The 24,471-nt window shown below is 42.8% G+C and overlaps 1 protein-coding gene across 10 annotated transcripts in view; it reads right to left on the bottom strand.

Annotated features, from left to right (window-relative positions):
- Window positions 1-5,896: 5,896 nt before the first annotated feature.
- Window positions 5,897-24,471, bottom strand: part of pacsin1b (protein kinase C and casein kinase substrate in neurons 1b) — a 211,311-nt gene continuing 192,736 nt past the window's right edge. For 9 of the 10 annotated variants that reach the window (XM_078420600.1, XM_078420601.1, XM_078420604.1 and 6 more), the window contains 4 exons: window positions 22,720-22,847; window positions 20,806-20,910; window positions 18,038-18,237; window positions 5,897-13,917 (listed from right to left, as the gene is read on the bottom strand). In XM_078420600.1, coding sequence (XP_078276726.1) covers window positions 13,808-13,917; window positions 18,038-18,237; window positions 20,806-20,910; window positions 22,720-22,847 — 543 coding nt within the window. In that variant the 3' untranslated portion in view covers window positions 5,897-13,807. The remainder of the gene's footprint in view (window positions 13,918-18,037; window positions 18,238-20,805; window positions 20,911-22,719; window positions 22,848-24,471) is intronic. The other variant, XM_078420609.1, reaches the window with a different exon arrangement.

Raw genomic sequence — 24,471 nt, 5'->3', positions numbered from 1 at the left:
CGGTTAAAGCATCAACACTGAATGTTTTTACCGAATAACAATGGGGTCACCCGAACCACGGAAATGGTATCTTTGAATGCTCCCGTTATTTACTGTTGGAGAACTGCCATTAGAGTAAACTGCTTTCACAACTGGATCCCCAAATACTTGATGGATTGTAGCCCTGAAACTAAGTCGTCATTTTGAATCATCTTCAATTTGAAACAAAGGCCATTACTACATTTGGCTTAATCAGTCAATTAATCACAGCCTTAAAAGATATTTTGAACAAGGAGCCAACCTTGCCAGTAAACCACCTTGAGTTAATAGCAGGAACTGATTAATAGAGTAATTGGAAGTGCCATATTGTCTACAATGTAAATCAAATTGTCATGAACGTCTGAGACAAAAATGGTCACACTTCAACAGTATCTGTTCAATGCTCGAGAAAATAAGTATCGATCAAGGGGATCAAACAACTAAAGACATGCCACGTTAAACAGTCCACTGACAATGTTCCCATTCACACTGCCTAAGTACTGCAACAGTCTGGAGTAAATCTTGTTAAAGAGACACTCGCTGTTTTTCTTCTTGTTCATTTCTACATTCGATCTACACATAAACACAGCTAACTACACACTGCTTTTTTTAGATGATTGTACCCAAGAAAAAATGTTGTGGTATTTTTGATAAGTTCACCCACCACTGATTACTTTAATGACATTGCCCAGTTACATCAGGGAAATAAGATCACACATCAGCGTTGAAAACTGGAAGGTGTATGGAAATTGGCGGGCAAACTTTGAAAAGTTTGCACAATTAACCTCTGTTAAAAATGGAATGGAATTTTACAAGCTTTAGCATTGTACCTCATGCTACCTATCACTGCCACCAGGAGCAAAGGTCATGTATTAAAAGTCACCCGAGTCTTTTCACCTTAGAGAATCAAAGAATAATTATCCACATGCTCAGTCCTGCTGCAAATACTTTTCCTGCCTTTTTATGAAGATGTGCCCTCTATTTATGGAGAATCTGGATCTAAATGCCAGATGGCATTACAAGTTTTGTTGCAAAAAATATCTATACTGCCTATATTGAATCATCCGTCATCTTAAAAATGGAACCATTGACCTGAAAGAATTTAACTCTTTCAGGCCCGCTTTCAGCTTGTTCCACAAAAAGCATGTGGACTTCTGTTGGCAGTTTGCTGCCTCTGTTTACTGTACCTTGTGTTTGTTTACATGTCAATGCTGGCCCATGACTCTGCTTGAAGTAAATCGATGGCTTAAGTGCCGAGTGGAATGGTCTACACATTCTCCAAAGGAAAATTGTTTGGAAAAAAAACGGCCTTAAAAATCTTTACTCACCTTTTATTGGGATCAGTCTCTCTACTTGAGCACCAGAGGGGTGATGATAATATTATTTGTGGGGAATTATTTCCAGACTTGTTGTTAATCAGTACTGGCCCAGCCCTATGATACATGAAGGAGGTTAGTTGGAATTGTTGCTGCAAAGTAAAATCTGAGCTCAAATCAACAATACACCATAAAAGCACACAATGTGCTGGAGTAACTCAGTGGGTCAGACAACATCACTGGAGAACATGAACAGGTAACGTTTCGGGTCAGGACTCCAAAACATCAGCTATTCATATTTTCCAGTCGGTGCCTGACCAACTGGGTTACTCCAGCACTTTGGTTCTTTTTTGGTAAACTAACATCTGCAGTTCCGTGTACCTTCAACAAAACACCAAATTTAGTTGTAGAATTATCTTCTTCTCTCTCCCAGGCATTGGTCCTGAAGATGATGATACCACAAACCTCACAGTGCCTGGTATTTGGCGCTGTTAGCAGCAGGAAAACGTTGCTCCATTCATACTCTGTACATCTTACACATTATTGAGGGAATTTGATTAAATTGAACAACCTATGGATTATTTAATAATGCTTGCTAGTTTACTGGGAAATAAATGCTTCTTTTGGGTAACAGTGAAATATGTTACAGGAGAGATCATTGAGGATTAATAAATTATTTTCCACGCCAGGGCAGGACATTTATTTATGGAAAAATAAATAGTGTTCGGGACTTAATGACGTTTTCATGGGATTACATTTGGGTTAATACATTCCCCTGTCACAATGTTACTGTAAATGCAGTAAGTTGTAGAAATACCACAGTCGAGGTGAACAGGCAAACCCTGGCAAAGTTCACTTTTATGTTCATTTTGTAAAAAAATGCCACGCTGTTCATTTTAAGCTCCCAGACCTCCTTCTTTTGGGCAGAAGAGGGAGATAGTGAGTATTAGCAGGTTCCAATCACAATTCCGATATATATCTAGAAGAGCCACAGTAAAAGACTATCAGCTTTCATGAAGCACTCCCTCTCATGGCCAAGCAAGGTGCTGCAGTAACTCTGCAGCGATTGCAGTCATCCATTTAGAACTGAAGGGGATGTCAAATCAAATCTCAACACACTGAAAATAATACTTTCAACAGTTTGACACTCAAAATCTGGTGAAGATTCCACATAAGAAAACTAAAGGTACAATGAAGATTACCTGCTGCGCAATGGATATTGTGAATAGGAACCTCAAACTGGGTTCTAGGTCATTGAATGGGGAATGGTGTCAATTTTTAAATAAAGTGGGGTTTGATGAATTTTAGATTTTTAACACTTGCTTTTGTTTGATACTAGACTTGTAAAACTGAAATTGTAAAACTGTGAATACAATTATTAAAGCCACATGTTGAAATTTCAGAGCTTTTAATTTCAACATATTCTCATTTTGGACACAAAGGCATTCTTGATTGAGAATAAACTAAGCTTCTCGGGATAAAGGTAAGAAAGAGACAGGGGAGGTGCTTTATTGATTAAAGGAGACATCACAACAAAAGACCAAAATGACATTACTGAGGGTAGGGTTGCCAACTGTCCCGAATTAACCGGGACATCCCGCCTATTGGGCTAAATTGGTTTATCCCGTACGGGACCGTCCTTGTCCCGTATTAGGCCCGGGGGATGCTGTAGGCCTGAACACTCTAGACCCGTACAGTGTAGGCCCGGAGACCCGGGTGCCGCCTAACGGAGGTTGCTTAGCAACCCGCCTCCCGGCCGCAATTGGTGGAGTGAGAGCACTTGGCCGCTGGCTGGGTGAGGTCATGTGTGGCGGTGATGTCACCTTTTGTCCCTTATTTGGGAGTGAGAAAGTTGGCAACCCTAACTGAGGGATCGGCCAGTGAGGCCAAATGGGTGAAGTTGGTAAAATAATAGGTGAAGAGGACCTTACTGTAGGCCCCCAAATAGTCAGTGAGCATTGGAGGAATACATATATGCTGGGAGATAGCAGATAGCTGCAAGAATATATAAGATTGTCATAGTAGGGGATTTGAACTTTCCCAATGTAGACTAGGGTTGTCAGAGTGCCAAGGGCTTAGATGGGATGGAATTTATTAACTGTGTTCAGGGAAGTTTCCTCAGGCAATATGTGGAGCATCCTATAAGGGCGAGGGCAAAACTTGACCTACCCTGAGGTAAATAAGCAGGGTAGGTGACTGAGAGACTAAAGGAGAACCAGAGGACATAGGTTTAAGGTGAGGGGGCAAAGATTTAATAGGAACCTGAATGTTAACTTTTTTACACAAAGTGTGGTGGGTGTTTGGAATGAGCTGCCAGAGGAGGTAGTTGAGGCAGGTACTATTGCAACATTTAAGAAACATTGAGATAGGCACATGGATAGGATAGGATTAGAGGGATATCGGCCAAATGCAGTCAGGGGGATTAGTGTAGATGGGACATGTTGATCGGTGGTTGTCTTTGTCTGAGAAATCTCAGAGTGTAATTGGCCAAGGATCTAGAGAAAATGTGCTTACCTTCTTATTGAAAAGCAATACAGAGATCTTGAGGTGCAAGTAATCTATTGAAAGGAGACCTGGGCCATATTTACTTATAGCCATGAAACAAGGTTCAATGTGAAACTTAGATTTAGATCGATAGTTTTAGAGAATGACCAAGGCTTAAATAACTTTAAGAAGGAACAAGATCAAAAGGAGGTGAAGGGATGAATCAAGTCAAGTCTCATTCACTCAGTAACAGGAGGATTGAGAAAAAGAGAGGCAACAGAGAAAATAAATTAAAATTTAAGAAAATAAAGCCATAGTTGCCCCCATTTAGATCCAAAGCCAAATGAGTTGAATGAAGTTTATTTTATTGTCTCGTACAGAGATGCACAACCAATATCCCTCAGGTATAATTTGGTTTGCAGTGGCTCTTGCATTCAACGTAGAACAGGACAGCAAGGAAATAAGCCCTTTGGCCCATAAAGTCTGTGCTGATCATAATTCCAAATTGAACTAATCCCTTCCACTTGCATGTGATCCATATCCCTCCATTCCCTGCATCTCCACATGCCTATCTAAACGTTTCTTAAAACCCACACTCATATCTGTGTCCACCATCATCCTTGGCAACAAGTTCCAGACTCCTATTATTACTCTATGTAAAAAAAATTGCCCAACACATCTTCTTTAAACTTTGCCCCTTTCTCTTTAAAGCTATGCCATCTGCTCTTTGACATTTCACCCTGAAGAAAAGATTTTGACTGTCCATCCTGTCTATGTTTCTTATAATTTGTAAACTTTTATCAGGTTTCCTCACAGCATCTGAGGCTCCAGAGAAGTCAAAATATGTTTGTCCAACCTCTCCTTACAGCTAATATCCTTGAATCCAGGCCGCATCCTAATAAACCTCTTTGGTACCCACTCCATAGCCTTCACATCCTTCCTGTAATGAGGCGACCAGAGCTGTACACAATGCTCCAAATGCAGCCTCATTGAAGTGTTGTAAACTTGCAACATGACTTGCTAACCCTTACACTGAATGCCCGGACCGATGAAAACAAACAGACCACACACCTTCTTTACCACTCGATCTACCGGTGTTACTGGTTTTGAGGAACTATGGACTTGGACTCCAAGATCCCTCTGCACATTAATGCTGTCAGGGGACCTGCCATTAACTGTATTATTTCACCTTACATTTGATCTCTCAAAGTGCAACACCTCACACTCGCTCGGACTAAACTCCTCTGCCATTGTCTGCCCATATCTCAACTGACCCAGATCCTGCAGTAGCCTTTGACAGCATTCTTCCTGGTCCTCAATTCCACCAGTTTTTATGTTGTCGGCACATTTATTAACCAACCCATCTACATTTTCGTCCAAGTCCATTCATATATTACAAGCAACACAGACCCCAGTAATGATTCCTGCCGAACACCAGTGGTCACAAATCTCCAGACAGATTAACACAGTTCCAGCTACAACCTTGCAAGAGCTGAGATAATGGGTGCCGTGGAAAAGGCCCTTCTTCTGCAATCTCTGAATAAAGCAAAGGTCGTGGAGGAAGTGTTTCAAAGCAAGGGTTGTGTGCAGTGTTTTGCAGTGGGAGGGGGGATGTCAGAGGAGAGATCAGGCAGGGGAAAGAACAAAGAGAGTCGGACGGAGTGCTGAGGCCATCAGCATTGAGTGGTGGATGGTTCATTGTTAATGGTGGAACGTTAATAAAGTTACCTGGTTGACACCTTGGATGTTCCAGCAGCAGTTAAAGTAAGGTTTAATGCACTCTCAGTCTTAAAACCTAACCAGAATGTATCAATAGGAACAATTATTGGGGGATAAGAAAAAAAAACTGATTTTTCCTGCCCTTTTTGCCCTGCAATGTGCACTGTGGGGAAAGCAGATGAACCTGGAGCCTGGATTAGTGTTGGGGACTCTGATGGCATGGGCATTGCAGAAACATGAAATAAAGGATTAAAACTGCCACAATAAAGCTCAAAGCAACAGAAGCAGGAAGCCTTAGACCCATCAGGTAGTGCAGAAGATTAAAAAAAAGAGTTGTACACACACCAGTAAAATATTCTCTTTATTGACTTTTTTTTAACAGAAGTGACAGAAGTCCTCAGGTGAGATCAATAAGGGTGACTACGTTCTTAGCCATGTGGAGCATACGACACAAGAAATTTATCCAACCAAAGCCACAATAAGATGGATTTAGCTTGTTCCACTTTCCTCAGTATTGTGAAGACAGCTACAACTTTCTACCACTTCAAATCTACAATGTTCTGGGATCTTCCATGGGATGAATTCAGCAATTTACCAATATCAGTGAAGACTCAACCCCCATGTTTCATAACCACTAATTTGTTTCGAGAAGGGCACTAGTAAGAAGTTAAAGTTTCAGAAATACGGACTTAAAAAAACAAAAACCCATTTAATGGATTATTTGTCCATGGCTGTAGCCTCTGGTTAAGATTTTTATTTTTTAATAATTCACAAACAACCCATTGAAGAAACGTCCCATGTTAACTGCACCATGCACCACACATATTGCAGTGCGTTTTGCTGAATGCGCCCTGGAAGACATGCAAGCATTCTGAACCATGGCAGCCATAGGTTTTGACCGCAGTCAGAACTCGTGACTGTATGGAGCCACAACGTAACATACAAAGGTGCGACTTATACACCATTTATTAGTGGGAAATCTTGTTCACCTGGTCAAAGAATGTACCACTCACAGTCATGGAATAGATGGTAACTTCTGTGGTGAAAAATGGTGTATCTAATGGTGTGAATATAAATAGAAGCTTGTTTAATATTGAGTAGATTATTTTTCTGAAGTAACTTGTTCCTCTCCACCTGCATTAATAAATACTCATTTGATACAGCCGTGTTTTGAATTAAATTCAAGTACCCTGTTCATCATAAAAGACCAACTCATTAAACCCCTCATCCTTGGGTATTTATAAATCGCTCCTTAATTCAGCGTGGTCCTTCCCATTGATCCAGCAAGCTCTTTACTCCACCACTGTGATGTACTACCCATGGGCCCGAGGCTAGGCCCAGCTGACACACCAGAAATCTATGCAAGAAAAAGGTAACAGTTTCCATACCACGTACGAATATGGCTCAAACAGACTCGTATACAGCTCACATTAACAGCAGGTATTGTTCAAACAGGCACTACATCAGTAGTATTAACATAGCTAAATTAGCATGTAAACATTGGTTTTAAAGGAACGGAGCTCTCAATTCACAATAGTGATCATACAGAGGAAATTCAGCTCAAACTTATCCACACAGTACAATCACAAGGTACTTGTTAAATTACAGAGTCATATACACTGATTATACAATAGCGTCATATGCAACTTTTGTACGTATTTGGAATTGAATTTGCAGAATGGTATATCAATATTTCTAATATTGCACTGCCACATGTCACTACATTGACACACAAATGGCCTTGTATCAAGCACTGATACTGCCTTTCCAGTTTAATGAATAACTTGTACTGCGCACAGATTGTGCTTTTAGCAGAATGGTCAGTAGGAATGATTGGAACGTTCCCCAATTTACTGATGGAGCTGCCACCAGTTTGCAACTGATAACTTGTGAATAACATAGGTATAGAAATTTGGATTGAAATTTGACTCTTGTCACCCCCTACACCTGCACATTGCTCACAAGACAAAGTATGAAGTCATTTAAGACTGAATCAAACTAATCGTAGCCAAGCAAATCCCAGCATCTAACAATCTAACTCAAAATCTTACTTCCTGCCCAAAATTTGATCTGCCTTGATTCTGAACCTGGCAAATTGTGGCAACCCATTTGTCAGCTGGTAAGTACACACTGGGTTAGGGGAGGGGAAGGGAGGTTCCTCTGCATAATACCGACCACTCGTCCGAATATACACATACCTCGAAAATTCTAAATAATGTGTACATTTTGAGGAATTGTAAATGCTTTACATTCCTCAAATTGAGCTGCACTTTATACTTCTGCAAAGATTTGCTATCCCTTTTTTAAAATTATATATTCTTTATAGATATTTGGTTACAAAATACTCTACTAAATATATATTTATTTTTCAGCTGTGTTTTTGTGTTAACTAGAGGGAAGTATAGAGTTAAATGTTTCAATAGTGCATAACCTCCTCTAGTCAACTTCCAGCTCCAGGAGTTTAATAACCTATTAAAAAGCTGAAACCTATTTAACTTGCATTTATACACCTGAGACTACCACCAACAGATTGTAGTCCCATTCAATGAGCAGGCAGTAGTAACATGGCAGCCACTTATTCTCATTGCACTAGATACAGTGCCCTCCATAATGTTTGGGGCAAAGACCCATCATTTATTTATTTGCCTCTGTACTCCACAATTTGAGATTTGTAATAGAAAAAATCACACGTGGTTAAAGTGCACATTGTCAGATTTTATTAAAGGCTATTTTTATACACTTTGGTTTCACCATGTCGAAATTACAACTGCGTTTATACATAGTCCCCCCATTTCAGGGCACCATAATGTTTGGGACACATGGCTTCACAGGTGTTTGTAATTGCTCAGGTGTGTTTAATTACCTCCTTCATGCAGGTATAAGAGAGGTCTCAGCACCCAGTCTCTCCTCCCTCACCTTTGGCAACTTTTATTGCTGTTTATCAACATGAGGACCAAAGTTGTGGCAATGAGTCAAAGAAGCCATTATGAGACTGAGAAACAAGAATAAAACTGTTAGAGACATCAGCCAAACAGGCTTACCAAAATCAACTGTTTGGAACATCATTAAGAAGAAAGAGAGCACTGGTGAGCTTACTAATAGCAAAGGGACTGGCAGGCCAAGGAAGACCTCCACAGCTGATGACAGAAGAGTTTTCTCTATAATAAAGAAAAATCCCCAAACACCTGTCCGACAGATCAGAAACATTCTTCAGGAGTCAGATGTGGATTTGTCAATGACCACTGTCCGCAGAAGACTTCATGAACAGAAATACAGAGGCTACACTGCAAGATGCAAACCACTGGTTAGCTGCAAAAATAGGATGGCCAGGTTACAGTTTGCCAAGAAGTACTTAAAAGAGCAACCACAGCTCTGGAAAAAGGTCTTGTGGGCAGATGAGATGAAGATTAACTTATGTCAGAGTGATAGCAAGAGCAAAGAGGAGAGAAGGAACTGCCCAAGATCCTAAGCATACCACTTCATCTGTGAAACACGGTGATGGGGGTGTCATGGCCTGGGCATGTATGGCTGCTGAAGGTACTGGCTGACTTATCTTCATTGATGATACAACTGCTGATGGTAGTAGCATAATGAATTCTGAAGTGTGTAGACACATCCTATCTGCTCAAGTTCAAACAAATGCCTCAAAACGCATTGGTTCATTCTACAGCAAGACAATGATCCCAAGCATACTGCTGAAGCAACAAAGGAGTTTTTCAAAGCTAAAAAATGGTCAATTCTTGAGTGGCTAAGTCAATCACCCGATCTGAACCCAATTGAGCATGCCTTTTATTTGCTGAAGTGAAAACTGAAGCCCCCAAAACAAGCATAAGCTAAAGACGGCTGCAATAGAGGCCTATCACCAGAGAAGACACCCAGCATCAAAATACTAAACACGACTGCTTTCATTTACATGACATTGCTGTGTCCCAGACACTATGGTGCCCTGAAATGGTGAGACTACATATAAACACTGCTGTAATTTCCACATGTTGAAACCAAAATGTATAAAAATGGACTTTATTAAAATGTGACAATGCGCACTTTAACCACATGTGATTTTTTCTATTACAAATACAGAGGCAAATAAATAAATGATGGGTCTTTGTCCCAAACATTATAGAGGCCACTGTGGCACAAAGATTGCCTTCATGAGGCCAGTACACATCACTTTAGCATCTCACTAACTGCCACACAACTAGGAGGATCTTATCTTTCTGGTACAAAATAACAAATTGCTCAAATGTCCCATGTCCCCTGTTTACTAATGAGACTTATCCACCCAATTGGGAACTTTGTTATGAAGAACTAAAAGTCAGCATTCGGATGCATCTGTGTAAAGATCAGTTTCCCAATTTCGAGGAGCTGAGTGGCGTTGATGTACAAGTGTCGGAAACAAGAGCTGGAACTGCAAAGATACATTCATTAAACAGATTTTTAAAAAAGAAAATCCAATTTTTTTTAATCTACTGGAGAATGTGGTAGAGAATATGCAGTGTATTTCACTGGGCTGGTTCTTGTGTTTAAAAAAAAGACCTATGCAGCGTTTGAAGATGTGGAAACCGGAAGGATTGAGACCCCAGAGCACCCTTTTCAACAAAGACTACTGGTTCCTCATTTCAGCTACTGAATTATCACTCCATTTTTAAAGCACTGTATTCTCACTTTGCCACATTATTTGGATTTAGTGATATTGTTGGATAGCTTTTTTATGAATGATTTGCCCGTCAGTGGTGACCAGATACTTACAGCATAGCATTCATCTCCTGCCTTACACCATTTCTAAAATCTACATCAAGCGGTTTTGTTATCTTAATTTCATTCCCAGTGCCACCCTGCTTTATAAAGCACTCTAACAATCATATTTCTACGCAAGATAGAGGTTTTGATGGATTCATCCAAGTAATAATTTGGGTCACAATCTAATCTCAGGATTTCGAGGTGAGAAGTTCATGTTGTCAGTGGACCGGGTCAAACCAATGTATGGTGTATGTAGTGATCAGAACAACACAGTGGATGTTGTCTGTCAACTCGTTTTCTACTCCTGTATGAATCTGCAACACAGAACAAAATATCCTGGTTCCTCATATTGAATACTGGTGAATAACTCAAAACAAAAACCAGATGGATTTCACACGGAAGGGCATATTTAAATGTCAGGGTAAGTCAAACAAGCAAGCAAGGTGAAGAAAGGATGAATGAATGCAAGAATGAGAAAAAACATTTTTGTACAAATATAGATACATACACACACAAAGCATTTTGGCACAAATGTAGCTTTTGGCTGGCAACAGAGGAGTGAGTGATCTGTCTGATACCAACCAAAATAAATATAAAAATAGAGAGAAAGAATGAGGAAAGGTATTTACAAACTTGGCAATAACATTGAAGTGTGGATGTTTAGTGGAATTGCTTTGGGGATTGAACAAATAAAAAATAGACAGTACAAGTCTCAAATTTCCTTTCCTTTCCTTCCCCATCCCTACATCTATCTCCAACCTACATGCACTTCCCAAATGTTTAACAGTGGGAGGTTATATTAAACAGGGAGAGAATTTCCTTACAACTCAGATTGTGATATGATTGTTGGAGCATGATAAAGCATGAATCCTTTTGCAAAATGTGACGTTATCGACTAGTGACAACTGGCTTATAACTGCAATTTATTGCCAAATCTCTCTTAAAATATACCACGCACAATGGCAAACAGTTTAATACTTTTTTCTCAACTCCTATATTTAGTTCAAAGTACCTTGCAAATGATTTTTTAAAATATTTTACACAACTAAACTATGAATTAAATGGCAAATGCTTTCTTTTTTGACCCTCTTTAATAGAATGTTTAAGAGTTGGAAGTTTTGTAAATTTATGACTCTCGACTCTGGATTTATTATGCACAATTAACTCTCAGGACATAAAAACTTAAGTTTGATCAAAAATATATATATTTTAGAAGTTGGTAGGTTTGTAACTCCAGCAACTGTAGAATGCAAAATATGTATAGATGTTTGCTTCCAATAAGATTCTTGAGTGACCATTAAGACTTTCCAGTCTATACGTTTGGGCTGTACATACATAGGGGAGTATATGCCAACCATTCTAGTACCCATGAAAATCTAGCAAAACAAAAATACTGATTATTGATGGTTTAGTGTTTCTATTTTCCTTCTCTGTTCTGATTATTTTGAGACCACGATCCAAATGGAAGAAAAACGCTGCTCATTCATTGGAAGAGTTGCGTTGAATATTTTGTTAAAGCATTTGTGAGCACACGAAAAAATAGATGGGTTTTGCAAATGGTAAACATTTTCAGATGTCACTGTTTTAATCATTTCAACTCCACATTTGAAATGATGGGCGGCACGGTGGCGCAGCGGTAGAGTTGCCGCCTTACAGCGAATGCAGCACCGGAGACTCAGGTTCGATCCTAACTATGAGTGCTGTTTGTACGGAGTTTGCACGTTCTCCCCGTGACCTGCGTGGGTTTTCTCCGAGATCTTCGGTTTCCTCCCACACTCCAAAGACGTACAAGTTTGTAGGTTAGTTGGCTGGGCAAATGTAAAAATTGTCCCTAGTGGGTGTAGGATAGTGTTAATGTGCAGGGATTGGGCAGTGCAGACTCGGTGGGCCAAAGGGCCTGTTTCTGCGCTGTATCTCTAAATCTAAAAAAAAAATCTAAAAAATTTCCATCACTAATAAAGGGAAGGGGCCAATCGGTCTCAAAAAGCTTGCATCTTGCATTTGAATCTCCAAAGTAAAATCTAAACTCTCAAACACGAGTGCAGAAGTTATTGGGGATGTGGAATGAGCTGTGGTCATCTTGCTGCCATGTGTGGGCAGCAGAGACCCCTGGTGGCGGAGGCCAGCGAGTAAACTCTGTGTAGACCTCAAGAGTTTGAACATCTTAACTGCAAAGATCCTGGAGCAGACAGGTTATTTTCGAATCCTTTCTTCTGAATGCCATGCCATGTACAGCTCATATTTAGTTAAATTGAACATTCTAGTCTCAATGTATACGATTGTTGTTTGGCCGATGCTGCTCTTCATTTGCTAGATATATAATGTGCTAAATATTTTCTAGCAAATCTCTACTCTGTGCATAAAATGATGGAATGGTACCCAATTAACAGCAGCACCGATAAAAGCTCTACACATTCTAACACAATGCTGGCTGTCTTGTAAAAGTGGCACAATTATTTCAAAGAGGAATTTTCAGGTTAATATTTGATCCACTGCAGCACAAGCAAGATAATAGCTAATACCAGGACATTGCTTTACACCAGTCATGTGTACGGTTATTAGCACAGTTTTAGTTTACATCTAATGTCAGCATTATTCTCCAGAGATTGTTTGTGACCAAGTCCACATCTCACATGTAATTGGAGTAGCCACTTAAATAATCACAATTCAATTCAAGTATCCAATTGCTGCAATTCACTGCAATAAACGATTGTGCCAATGACTGAACCCATGGACTATCTGCAGAAATGGTTTGAGTGATAAATATTTCAAATCAGTATCATTCTCACTAATCAAAGCTGCAAAATTCTTGGTCGATGACTGGGTATTTAATAAACATAGATCAGCACATTCACCCCCTGAAAAAGATAAATAAAAATGACAGGAAACAAGGATATCTTTGTTAAATGATATGGGGACATTGCCATGAACTGCCTTCCATTGGAATTGTAAGAGTCACAAAGCTTGGTCAAAAATAAAGCTTGCAAGGAACAAGTTAAAGCATCAAAACCACCAAGTATCCAATATTATCCAGTATCTTTTAAATGCAAATTGCAAGAATGTGAGGGAATTATAAAGGTTTCCTATCACCTCTAGTGAAAAAATACATGTTTCTGTAAATTACTGACTGTTTTCAGTCAATTAAGGGACTGGTATTGGTCTCACACTGGTTTGAAGTAAAACAACAGAACTATTCATGTGAGCATTTGTTAAAGCGCAAGGAATCTGGGTTAATAAGAAGAATTTCTGGTGAGAACAAAGTGTGTGCCTCTTCATGGATGGAAACAAGCTCACCTTGAAGTTAAGTAGGTTTCTTATTAAATAGGTATTTTACACTGAACATTAAAGGGATACAGTTTTTTTTGAGCTGACAGATGGATGCATGATTTACACAAATGACAACAGGGCACTAATCTACTAACAATAATTACAAAGTGAAATGATTTGTCAATTCACCTCAGAACAAGAACAGCATTATCTAGAACAAGTATGTACAATAGCAACAACTAGCTCGTAAATACAATGCATAATCAGATAACTTCCACATAATTAGCTGGATACAAGCCCAACTGTCCATTCTCCAGACGTCCTTTGCACCAGCCTTGTTCATCTTCATCTTCCATCTTTATTAAGAAATCACCTGCAGTTATAGAGAACGAAGCACAAATAGTCAGGCACAAAAAAACAGTTAGACATTTAGGCTTTAGAGATACAGCATGGAAACCGGGCCTTTGGCCCACCGAGTCCTCGCCGATCAGCGATCACCCGGTACACCAACACTACCCTACACACCAGGGACAATTTACAATTTTTTATCGAAGCCAATTATATTACAAACCTGTACATCTTTGGAGTGTGGGAGGAAACTGGAGCATTCGGAGAAAACTCACACAGGCCACAGGGAGAACTTACAAACTCCAGACAGACAGCACCCGTGGTCAGGATTGAACCCAGGTCTCTGGCGCTGTAAGGCAGCAACTCTACCTCTGTGCCACTGTGCTGCCCTAGAATTTTTTTTCTTTAAAATGTTTCCTTGCAGTCCTAACTCTCTTAAAACTACAAACCCCAAATCTGTACCCAAGCTATCTCGTATCGTTCACACTTCATAACATCACGAAGACCACTCAGAACCTCATCTTAACATAGCCCTACTCTACCCGTCAGTACATTTGCTGCTGAAATCCTGTTTAAACATTTGTCCGGCCTAATAACTCTAATGTATCCTGACTCTCTACTTGAAGTCACTTTAAACTCTGCTTTCTATACTCTAAGAAACAGTGTGAAAACAGACCCTTTGGCCCACTGAGTCCGCGCCAACCAGTGATCCCCGCACACTAACACTCTCCTACATACACTAGGGGCAATTTATAATTTTACCAAAGCCAATTAGCCTACAAACCTGTACGTCTTTGGAGCGTGGGAGGAAACCAGAGCACCCAGAGAAAACCCGGGCGGTCAAGAGGAGAACATACAAACTCGGTACAGATAGCACCCATGGTCAGTATTGAACCCAGATCTCTGGTGCTGTAAGGCAACAACTCTATTGCTGCGCCATTGTGTTGCCCGTTACCTCTGTGTTGACTGTCCTACACGAGCAATATCGGCACATTGTGACCTTGAGAACCTCCACATAAAAATTACTTCACCCAAGACAGCTGCCAATGCTCAAGACATTGGAACGTGATCCTAAACTGCTCCATCTCCTTGTTTTCCTAACTAGTAGGCCAAACCTTTGGGAGGTGGGAGGGAATTGATGCACCCAGAGGACATCTATGTGGAAAACCTGCAAATTCTGCGCAGGCAGCATTAGATAACCTGTACAGCTGGAACATGAGACCACTAGATAGATGGATAGGAAGAGTTCACTGGGTTATAGTCAAATGCACTAGCGTAAAATACGCCAATTTGGTTGGCATGGGCAAGGTGGACCAAAGGGTCTGTTTCTGTGCGGTGCAACTCTTTGACACGAACAACTCTTTTGGATGTGTCGTTGTTTATTCCCTTGTGTGTTCATTTCTCATCAATGTAGAAAGCTTTGTTTGATGAAACACCTGAGAACTATCTCAGGGTGCTGTACTCTTTTATTGCTCTTGTCCATGAATGAGCTCATCCACCAACACTAAACAGCCATTGTGATATTGCTTGAGGTCAAGGCAAACACAGCCAAGTTTTCCTTTGGCCATCCTCCTCCACTGTTTTATCGTGTCTCACCCCCACCCCTCCACCTCTAGGTGTGCCTCACCCCCACCCCTCCACTCCAGGTATGTCTCACCCCCACCCCTCCACCTCCAGGTGTGTCTCACCCCCACCCCTCCACCTCCAGGTGTGTCTCACCCCCACCCCTCCACCTCCAGGTGTGTCTCACCCCCACCCCTCCACTCCAGGTATGTCTCACCCCCACCCCTCCACCTCCAGGTGTGTCTCACCCCCACCCCTCCACCTCCAGGTGTGTCTCACCCCCACCCCTCCACCTCCAGGTATGTCTCACCCCCACCCCTCCACCTCCAGGTGTGTCTCACCCCCACCCCTCCACCTCCAGGTGTGTCTCACCCCCACCCCTCCACCTCCAGGTGTGTCTCACCCCCACCCCTCCACCTCCAGGTGTGTCTCACCCCCACCCCTCCACCTCCAGGTGTGTCTCACCCCCACCCCTCCACCTCCAGGTGTGTCTCACCCCCACCCCTCCACCTCCAGGTGTGTCTCACCCCCACCCCTCCACCTCCAGGTGTGTCTCACCCCCACCCCTCCACCTCCAGGTGTGTCTCACACCCACCCCTCCACCTCCAGGTGTGTCTCACCCTCACCCCTCCACCTCCAGGTGTGTCTCACCCCCACCCCTCCACCTCCAGGTGTGTCTCACCCCCACCCCTCCACCTCCAGGTGTGTCTCACCCCCACCCCTCCACCTCCAGGCGTGTCTCACCCCCACCCCTCCACCTCCAGGCGTGTCTCACCCCCACCCCTCCACTCCAGGTATGTCTCACCCCCACCCCTCCACCTCCAGGTGTGTCTCACCCCCACCCCTCCACCTCCAGGTGTGTCTCACCCCCACCCCTCCACCTCCAGGTATGTCTCACCCCCACCCCTCCACCTCCAGGTGTGTCTCACCCCCACCCCTCCACCTCCAGGTGTGTCTCACCCCCACCCCTCCACCTCCAGGTGTGTCTCACCCCCACCCCTCCACCTCCAGGTGTGTCTCACCCCCACCCCTCCACCTCCAGGTATGTCTCACCCCCACCACTCCACCTCCAGGTGTGTCTCACCCCCACCCCTCCACCTCCAGGTGTGTCTCACCCCCACCCCTCCACCTCCAGGTGTGTCTCACCCCCACCCCTCCACCTCCAGGTGTGTCTCACACCCACCCCTCCACCTCCAGGTGTGTCTCACCCTCACCCCTCCACCTCCAGGTGTGTCTCACCCCCACCCCTCCACCTCCAGGTGTGTCTCACCCCCACCCCTCCACCTCCAGGTGTGTCTCACCCCCACCCCTCCACCTCCAGGCGTGTCTCACCCCCACCCCTCCACCTCCAGGCGTGTCTCACCCCCACCCCTCCACCTCCAGGTGTGTCTCACCCCCACCCCTCCACCTCTAGGTGTGTCTCGCCCCCACCCCTCCACCTCTAGGTGTGTCTCACCCCCACCCCTCCACCTCCAGGTGTGTCTCACCCCCACCCCTCCACCTCCAGGTGTGTCTCACCTCCACCCCTCCACTCCAGGTGTGTCTCACCCCCACCCCTCCACCTCCAGGTGCCAGCTGAACATGAGCTTAATTTAAGATTCTTAATGACAAAATATGTCAGGCAATCCTAATGGGCCTAGATAGTTAATTGAGTCGAGAGATCGACACAAAATGGGAAATATATATAAATATCCTGTCGAATAATAGCATATATTATTATATATAATAATTATATAATAATAATAATAATAATAATAATAATAGCATATATAACAATATACATATTTTTGAATCTTTTATCCATTACATTAATTACAGATGAACCCCTCCTCTGGAGTTGCTAAACTATTTACACAATATCACCAATACTTGCAGAACCATTAATAGAGGTCAAATGTGGGAGATGATGCCATTGTTCACTCAAAGTGGAACAATTACACACAGAAATAATGAAGGGTAACTAGCCATTAATTGTTTCCCCTGTTACCTCAGGTCTTGTTGTCTTTGTTACACTCCAATCAGCTTAGAATTTAGTTGCTTAATTAACTTACAAATAATGTAAAAGTTTAAGTTTGTCCAACTGATGTTAGTGCCATTACAGCAAACAATGGCTCACAACTCTAGGTCTTATTGAGGTCCTGGGACAAATGATAGAGGTTATAAACGGGCGGCACGGTGGCGCAGCGGTAGAGTTGCTGCCTTACAGCGAATGCAGCGCCGGAGACTCAGGTTCGATCCTGACTACGGGCGCCGTCTGTACGGAGTTTGTACGTTCTCCCCGTGACCTGCGTGGGTTTTCTCCGAGATCTTCGGTTTCCTCCCACACTCCAAAGACGTACAGGTATGTAGGTTAATTGGCTGGGCAAAAGTTAAATAATTTTTTTTTTTAATTGTCCCTAGTGTGTGTAGGATAGTGTTAATGTGCGGGGATCGCTGGGCGGCGCGGACCCGGTGGGCCGAAGGGCCTGTTTCCGCGCTGTATCTCTAAAATAAAACTCACAAAGAAAGATAGTTGTGTGAAACTTGGTGTGGGGAAACGCCACTGTTACGTTGAAGGAGGATTTTTCTCCAGACTCACTCACCTGCTTTAAAGCTCAGTTCATCCTGTTCTTGTCCTTCGTAATCATACAGTGCGCGTACCCGCACACCTGGTGCGTGGGCAGGAGAGGATTCTTCATCAAAAGGGTTTGCTGCTCCGTCGGCATCGTTTGCGCTGGGGTTATTTGTTTCATCGTCGGACCATTCAGCAGAGTAGGCCTGGTTCTTCTCGGAGCTGCTTACACTGCGGGGGGGAAAGCGCAGGGACGAGGGGGGAAAAAAACAAGCAAAATGTTACCAGAGCACCAGTGTTTATTTCTGAGGAGAGAGATAACTGAGGAAAAAGTCTGGGGAAAATCTGAAAAGTGGAAATTTGAAAAGGAGTACAATGTTAATTGTCTCTTTCTCTCCCTCAGATGTTGACCGGCATTTTCCATTATTTTCTGTCGAAAGTCTGCAACATCACAAGTTGCCTTCAGGGGAACAAGGCAAGTGAAAACAATCCTTGGCCAAATTGTAGAAATGGGAGTGTAACTGGGCAGGGCCACAGTTAAGTTTAGTTGGCTCTGTTGGATAAACTGTGCCAGGCATCGGACATTCTGAGCTGTGTCACGGGAAGAGATCAATGGAGGAAAAGATTCCTTGAAGAAATGCAGCATCTCCGCTGACATGCAGAATTCCTGGCCCACAACACCTCAAAGTGATTAAAGATGACTGGAGCAGTTTAGTTCAGTTTAGTGATACTGAGGAAACAGGCCCTTCAGCCCACCGAGTCCGCAGCTGTAGGGAGAGGTTGAGCAGGCTGGGTCTCTATTCCATGGAGCACAGGAGGATGAGGGCCGATCTTATAGAGGTGTACAAAATCATGAGAGGAATAGATCAGGTAGATGCATAGTGTCGCTTGCCCAGAGTAGGGGAATCGAGGACCAGAGGACATAGGTTCAAGGTGAAGGGGAAAAGATTTAATAGGAATCCGAGGGGTAACTTTTTCACACAAAGGGTGATGGGTGTATGGAACGAGCTGCCAGAGGAGGTAATTGAGGCTGGGACTATCCCATCATTTATGAAACAGTTAGACAGGTGCATGGATAGGACAGGTTTAGAGGGTTTTGTCCAAGCGCAGGCTAGTGTAGCTGGGACATTGTTGGCCAGTGTGGGCAAGTTGGGCCGAAGGGCCTGTTTCCACACTGTTTTGTCCAAGCGCAGGCTAGTGTAGCTGGGACATTGTTGGCCAGTGTGGGCAAGTTGGGCCGAAGGGCCTGTTTCCACACTGCATCACTCTATGACTCTATGAAAGGGATAGTGTTTAGTTCTAAGGGTTTTCACCATCAACTGCAGATAATGAAAATGAGACCTGGGACGAGTAGGGCTGTCTGTGTGGAGTTTGCAAGTTCTCCCTGTGACAATGTGGTTTTCCTTTGGGTGCTCCGGCTTCCCCCCACATCCCAAAGACATTAAGGCTTCTGCAAATTGCCTCCAGTATTTAAGGAATGGATGAGAAAGTGGGATAACATAGAACTGGTGTGAACAAGTGATTAATGGTCAGCATGGACTCAGTGGGCCGAAGGGCCAGTTTCCATACTGTATCTCTAAAACTAAAATAGTCAATACAGCCAACCAGTCAACATCTAGAGAGAGAAAGATTAACAGTTAATATTCAGGACCTTTCTTATAAAGGTGCTGATTGACCAGATGGTATCCCTGACCTTCATTTTTACATTAGATTTCCACCCTTCAGTTTTAGTTCCCTTTTAATTTAGTCTTTCGATAATGAAGTAAAATAGCACAAAGAACTTCATGGAAGCCAGGTTAGTTAGCATGTTGCGTACAGACAGAGAGTCAAAGGTAGAAACTAGTATTTGATTTGAACAGATGATTATTTTAAAGAATAAAGTTTAGCCTGTTGATTTTACATGAAAGGGAAGGAAGGCAAGAGACCCCCATCTGTTAGAGTGTGCTTTTACGCTACAACTATCCAATGCAATTTTAAAAAATCAACTTATTAAGTTATATGTAGAAAGAGCAGAGCCTGTAATGGCTGCATTTCCCATTCCAGGTGCAGTCTGGTCTCAGATCCTATTTCAGTGCCAAAGAGTTGGTTTTCTTACAACGCCTGACACACCTTCGATTGCCTCGATTGAAACACTTAATACAACTCTGATAAGGATTCTAGAGCCATAATCCTGGTGAAATCAGAATTTGGACAAGCCAATACACTGATAATGATATTACTGCACTCTAGAAAACCAGGGATTGACTGAAAAGTCTTATTCACTGTATTTGAATGCAACGTTTCTGTAGGTGAATCAACTCTTGGTTTGAACCAAATAGCATCCACTAGAATTATCTCAGAAAGCTTGTTGACATTCTTCAGCCTTGTAGAAAAGAAGAATTCATGTGTTTTTAAAAAAAAAGGATGGCATAAGGACATTTGCATAAGATAACGCAGATGTTTAAGTCAAGCACTTTTCTTTTCCTTGCATATTAAGAAAGGCATTACTGTTATTTCATAGGCTACAAATGGAGACTGGTATTTAAGATAATACTTCATAAACAGATTTGTATCTATGTTTGTCAAAGCAGGTGGCAGGAAGATGTAAAGAAATGTATCTGCATATGTAAATCCAGTGTGAGAGACAAAGTGCACACAAATGGCATATTCAGTTGTGAATACAAAAATCAGTGATTAAAAGAGGCAGAAGGGTTTGCGGAGCAACAAGCTATTGCTAGCTTTGCTCCAAGGGTTAGTTAAAGTTAATGAATATTTGTAAAATCCTCCAAGCAGCCCCAAGCAAAAACAGTTTTCACCAACTTTTTCTTTTCCTCTTTTTGCTCTTCCTTCCCCTTGTGGTTGACATCATTCTCAGCACAAGGGCTTACATTGCAACTTCTCTCATTATTCTGGCAGATACTATGGCTGTTTAGGGAGTGAGAAAAAGACATCTGCATTTGTAACGAATGCCACGAGACAGATGATCTGAGTAGTCAAATATCTTTGGACACAAAACTTTATAAATACAAGCTCTTTCCTTTCATCATTTGAAGAATAAACAGGCCAGGCCAATTTGAAGATGAAACAGATTATTGCATGATCTGTGAGTGCAGCTTGCAATGGACTTTAGCCCACTACAAGAGCCAATTTTAACATTCAATGAAGATGGTGATGAAGGGGCCCTCCATAGTCTTGATGAGGGAGGTACAAGCCATTCAGAGTTTGAGAAGCAGAGCATTGTAGATGTAGCCCAGACCATCACAGAGACTTTCACCCACCATTGGTTCCAGCTACACTGCACGCTGCCTTGGAAAAGCAGCCAACACAATCAAAGACCCAGTCTTTTCTTCTTCTTGTTGTTCTCGTCTAGAAGAAGGTACAGAAGCTTGAAAGCGTGCACCACCAGACGCAAGAACAAGCTTCTTCTCCTCTGTAATCAGGCTTCTGAACAGCCCTTTCATAAGATAGGGTACTGTCCGATTCACCTCTACCCCATTGTGGACATTGGACTTTGTCTATAGAACTGATGCGCTACAATGCTGAGAACTATATTCTGCACTCTGTATCTTCCCATTTGCTCTGGAGAGGCAGAATGGGAGGATTGATGGATACTGGGATATATTTGTGCATCCTTGTTCTACCTGGTACCTTCAGCAAGAAGAAAAAAAAATGTCCTTCATATTAAGCCAGCAGCATTGTGCCAAAGTGATAGATGCTAGTTTAGTGAAATAAAACGACACCAGCAAAACTACAACTCCTGCCCAAAATGCAGATGCGTTTCACCTGCTTCATACAGAAAGGACAATTTTAACTGTGCCGCTTACTGTTCTGGTCAGCCTCCCCCAATCAACCATAACACCTCATAATGACACCACAGTGCTACTAACCACTCCCCATTCCCCAGGTCCAGGCTTGGGTTCTGCTAGCCCTCATCAGTCTTTATCCAGAATCAAACATGTAAATGGAATGCTAGAGAAGAGATGAGAATACATTTGCTCAACGCTATCAGTACTTGATGACACCACAGAGCTTTAGCAGGGCTGAAGCTGCGACGGTCAAATAGCTGGAGTCATTCTCAACAACAAGTGGCTTTTGGTGACTAGTCAGGTGAAGCACAGAACATTACTACCTACGGTCCAGATGACTGTTGGCTATCATTCAGAGGCTGCATCCTATGTGATCTACTGAATGCACAAAGGTTATTCTAACTACATCTTACATTGCTCTCTACCTCCGGAGTGAATAAGACTGATAATATAGTAATATTATTGCCTCATAATTGGTATCATAATTGCCTCTCTGCTTGCCCCAGTCACAGTGGGATGGTGCTCAATTCCTCATCTCAGCTTCTAAATGACTGGTGGCAGCCTAGAGCAGGTGGTGCACCTTGGCAGTGCCACCTGCACTCTGCACCTTGGCAGTGCCACCTGCACTCTGCACCTTGGCAGTGCCACCTGCACTCTGCTGTGAATTCTGTTGATATAAATGATATTGCCCAAGACCATCATGAAATGAGGATAGAAGAAAATATGCAAGTACCTCCTGTTACACCCGTTATTGTCAGTCTTGAAACACAATTTCTACGTCCGATCTGATCCTATCAGTTCAGTATGGAGGCAAGGGACTGGCATGTTTAAAAAAAAAAATACTTGGTACACTATTTAAAACTAAAGTATGTGATCTCTTCCATGAATACCTGTATTAAAAACCTCCTACCTTTTTAAGTGCACCTACCTGCCCCGATCAGCACTGTGAGTCACTTGCTCTCCCCCTGGTGACACGTTTGTCAGAGTAACACCTTCATTGGGCTTTTTTACCTTCTCCTTTTTTGCAATTGTGTGAGTCATGTCTGGAGAATATTCCTGCAAAGGATGAGTTTCATTTAAACTCAAAAAGCATTTAACTACGTGGATGCAATGGCACATGTAAAAGTCTCCATTTCACACAAAGATAGTCAGCAAAGAATTTTATTACCGATTCTTTGAACCATTCTTCTCATACATAGTTTTTGTTTTTAAGGTTAGACAATAGACAATAGACAATAGGTGCAGCAGGAGGCCATTTGGCCCTTCGAGCCAGCACCGCCATTCAATGTGATCATGGCTGATTATTCTCAATCAGTACCCCGTTCCTGCCTTCTCCCCATACCCCCTGACTCCACTATCCTTAAGAGCTCTATCCAGCTCTCTTGAATGCATTCAGAGAATTGGCCTCCACTGCCTTCTGAGGCAGAGAATTCCACAGATTCACAACTCTCTGACTGAAAAAGTTTTTCCTCATCTCAGTTCTAAATGGCCTACCACTTATTCTTAAACTGTGGCCCCATGTTCTGGACTCCCCCAACATTGGGAACATGTTTCCTGCCTCTAACGTGTCCAACCCCTTAATAATCTTATATGTTTCGATAATATCTCCTCTCATTCTTCTAAATTCCAGTGTATACAAGCCTAGTCGCTCCAGTCTTTCAACATATGATAGTCCCGCCATTCCGGGAATTAACCTAGTAAACCTACGCTGCACACCCTCAATAGCAAGAACCCATTAAATGGTTAATTAAATGTTTGTTTTTAATGTACTCTAATGTGTAGTTTTAAAAAAAAGAGATGTGCCGAAATGTAGTTAACATTCTAACGTTCTATGATCTTTATTCAAACTGCAAAGTGTCATTTACTATGTATGTAGGAAGGAACTGCAGATGCTGGTTTACTTTGAAGATAGGCACAAAATGCTGGAGTAACTCAGCGGGACAGGCAGCATCTCTGGAGAGAAGGAATGGGTGACGTTTCGGGTCGAGACCCTTCTTCAGACTCGTGTTGTTTCAGTATTGAATGGAAATCTCAAACGTACAATATTGGAAAAACTTTTTTTTCTCAGGCCCCCCTCGGTCATGGCTGACCATGGGTGATGCATCCTACTTGGCTGCTCACTCCAAATCTCAGCTAGAGCAGCGTCGCTTGTGGCTGCAGAGACCAATGCAGGAGTGACAGTCTCTGTCGCAAAGGTCACATCTGTGTGTGGTCTCTGGTCTGTTGAAGTTGCTGCGCTCCTTTCTGCGTGCCCGCTTGTCTGCCGCTGCGTTCATCAGTTTCTCTTCCCCCATTTTGAGATGTTGGTTCAGGGTGCCTCTCCACCTCGTACAGTCAGCTGCAAGGCTCTCCCAAGATTCCACATCGATGTCGAGCGCCTTCAAATCTCTCTTGCAGACATTCTTGTATCGTAGCTGGGGGCGGCCGATGGATCTCCTCCCAGATGTCTTTTGGAATATGGCCATCCGCCATGCGGTGGACATGGCCCAGTCACCGCAGCCTGCGCTGCCTGAGTAGAGTGTACATACTCGGAAGGACAGCGCGAGACAGAATCTTGGCTTTGGACACTCTGTCTTGCCAGGATATACCTAGGATACGGCAAATGCTTCTAAGGTGGAAGGTGTTGAGTCTTCTCTCCAGTCTGGCATATGTAGTCCTTGTCTCACTGCCATACAGCAGC

Source organism: Rhinoraja longicauda, chromosome 24, assembly GCF_053455715.1.
Source record: "Rhinoraja longicauda isolate Sanriku21f chromosome 24, sRhiLon1.1, whole genome shotgun sequence".
Taxonomy (NCBI): Eukaryota; Metazoa; Chordata; class Chondrichthyes; order Rajiformes; family Arhynchobatidae; genus Rhinoraja; species Rhinoraja longicauda.
The sequence above is the reverse complement of the archived record's forward strand: the minus strand, read 5'-3'. Positions and strand labels throughout refer to the sequence as shown.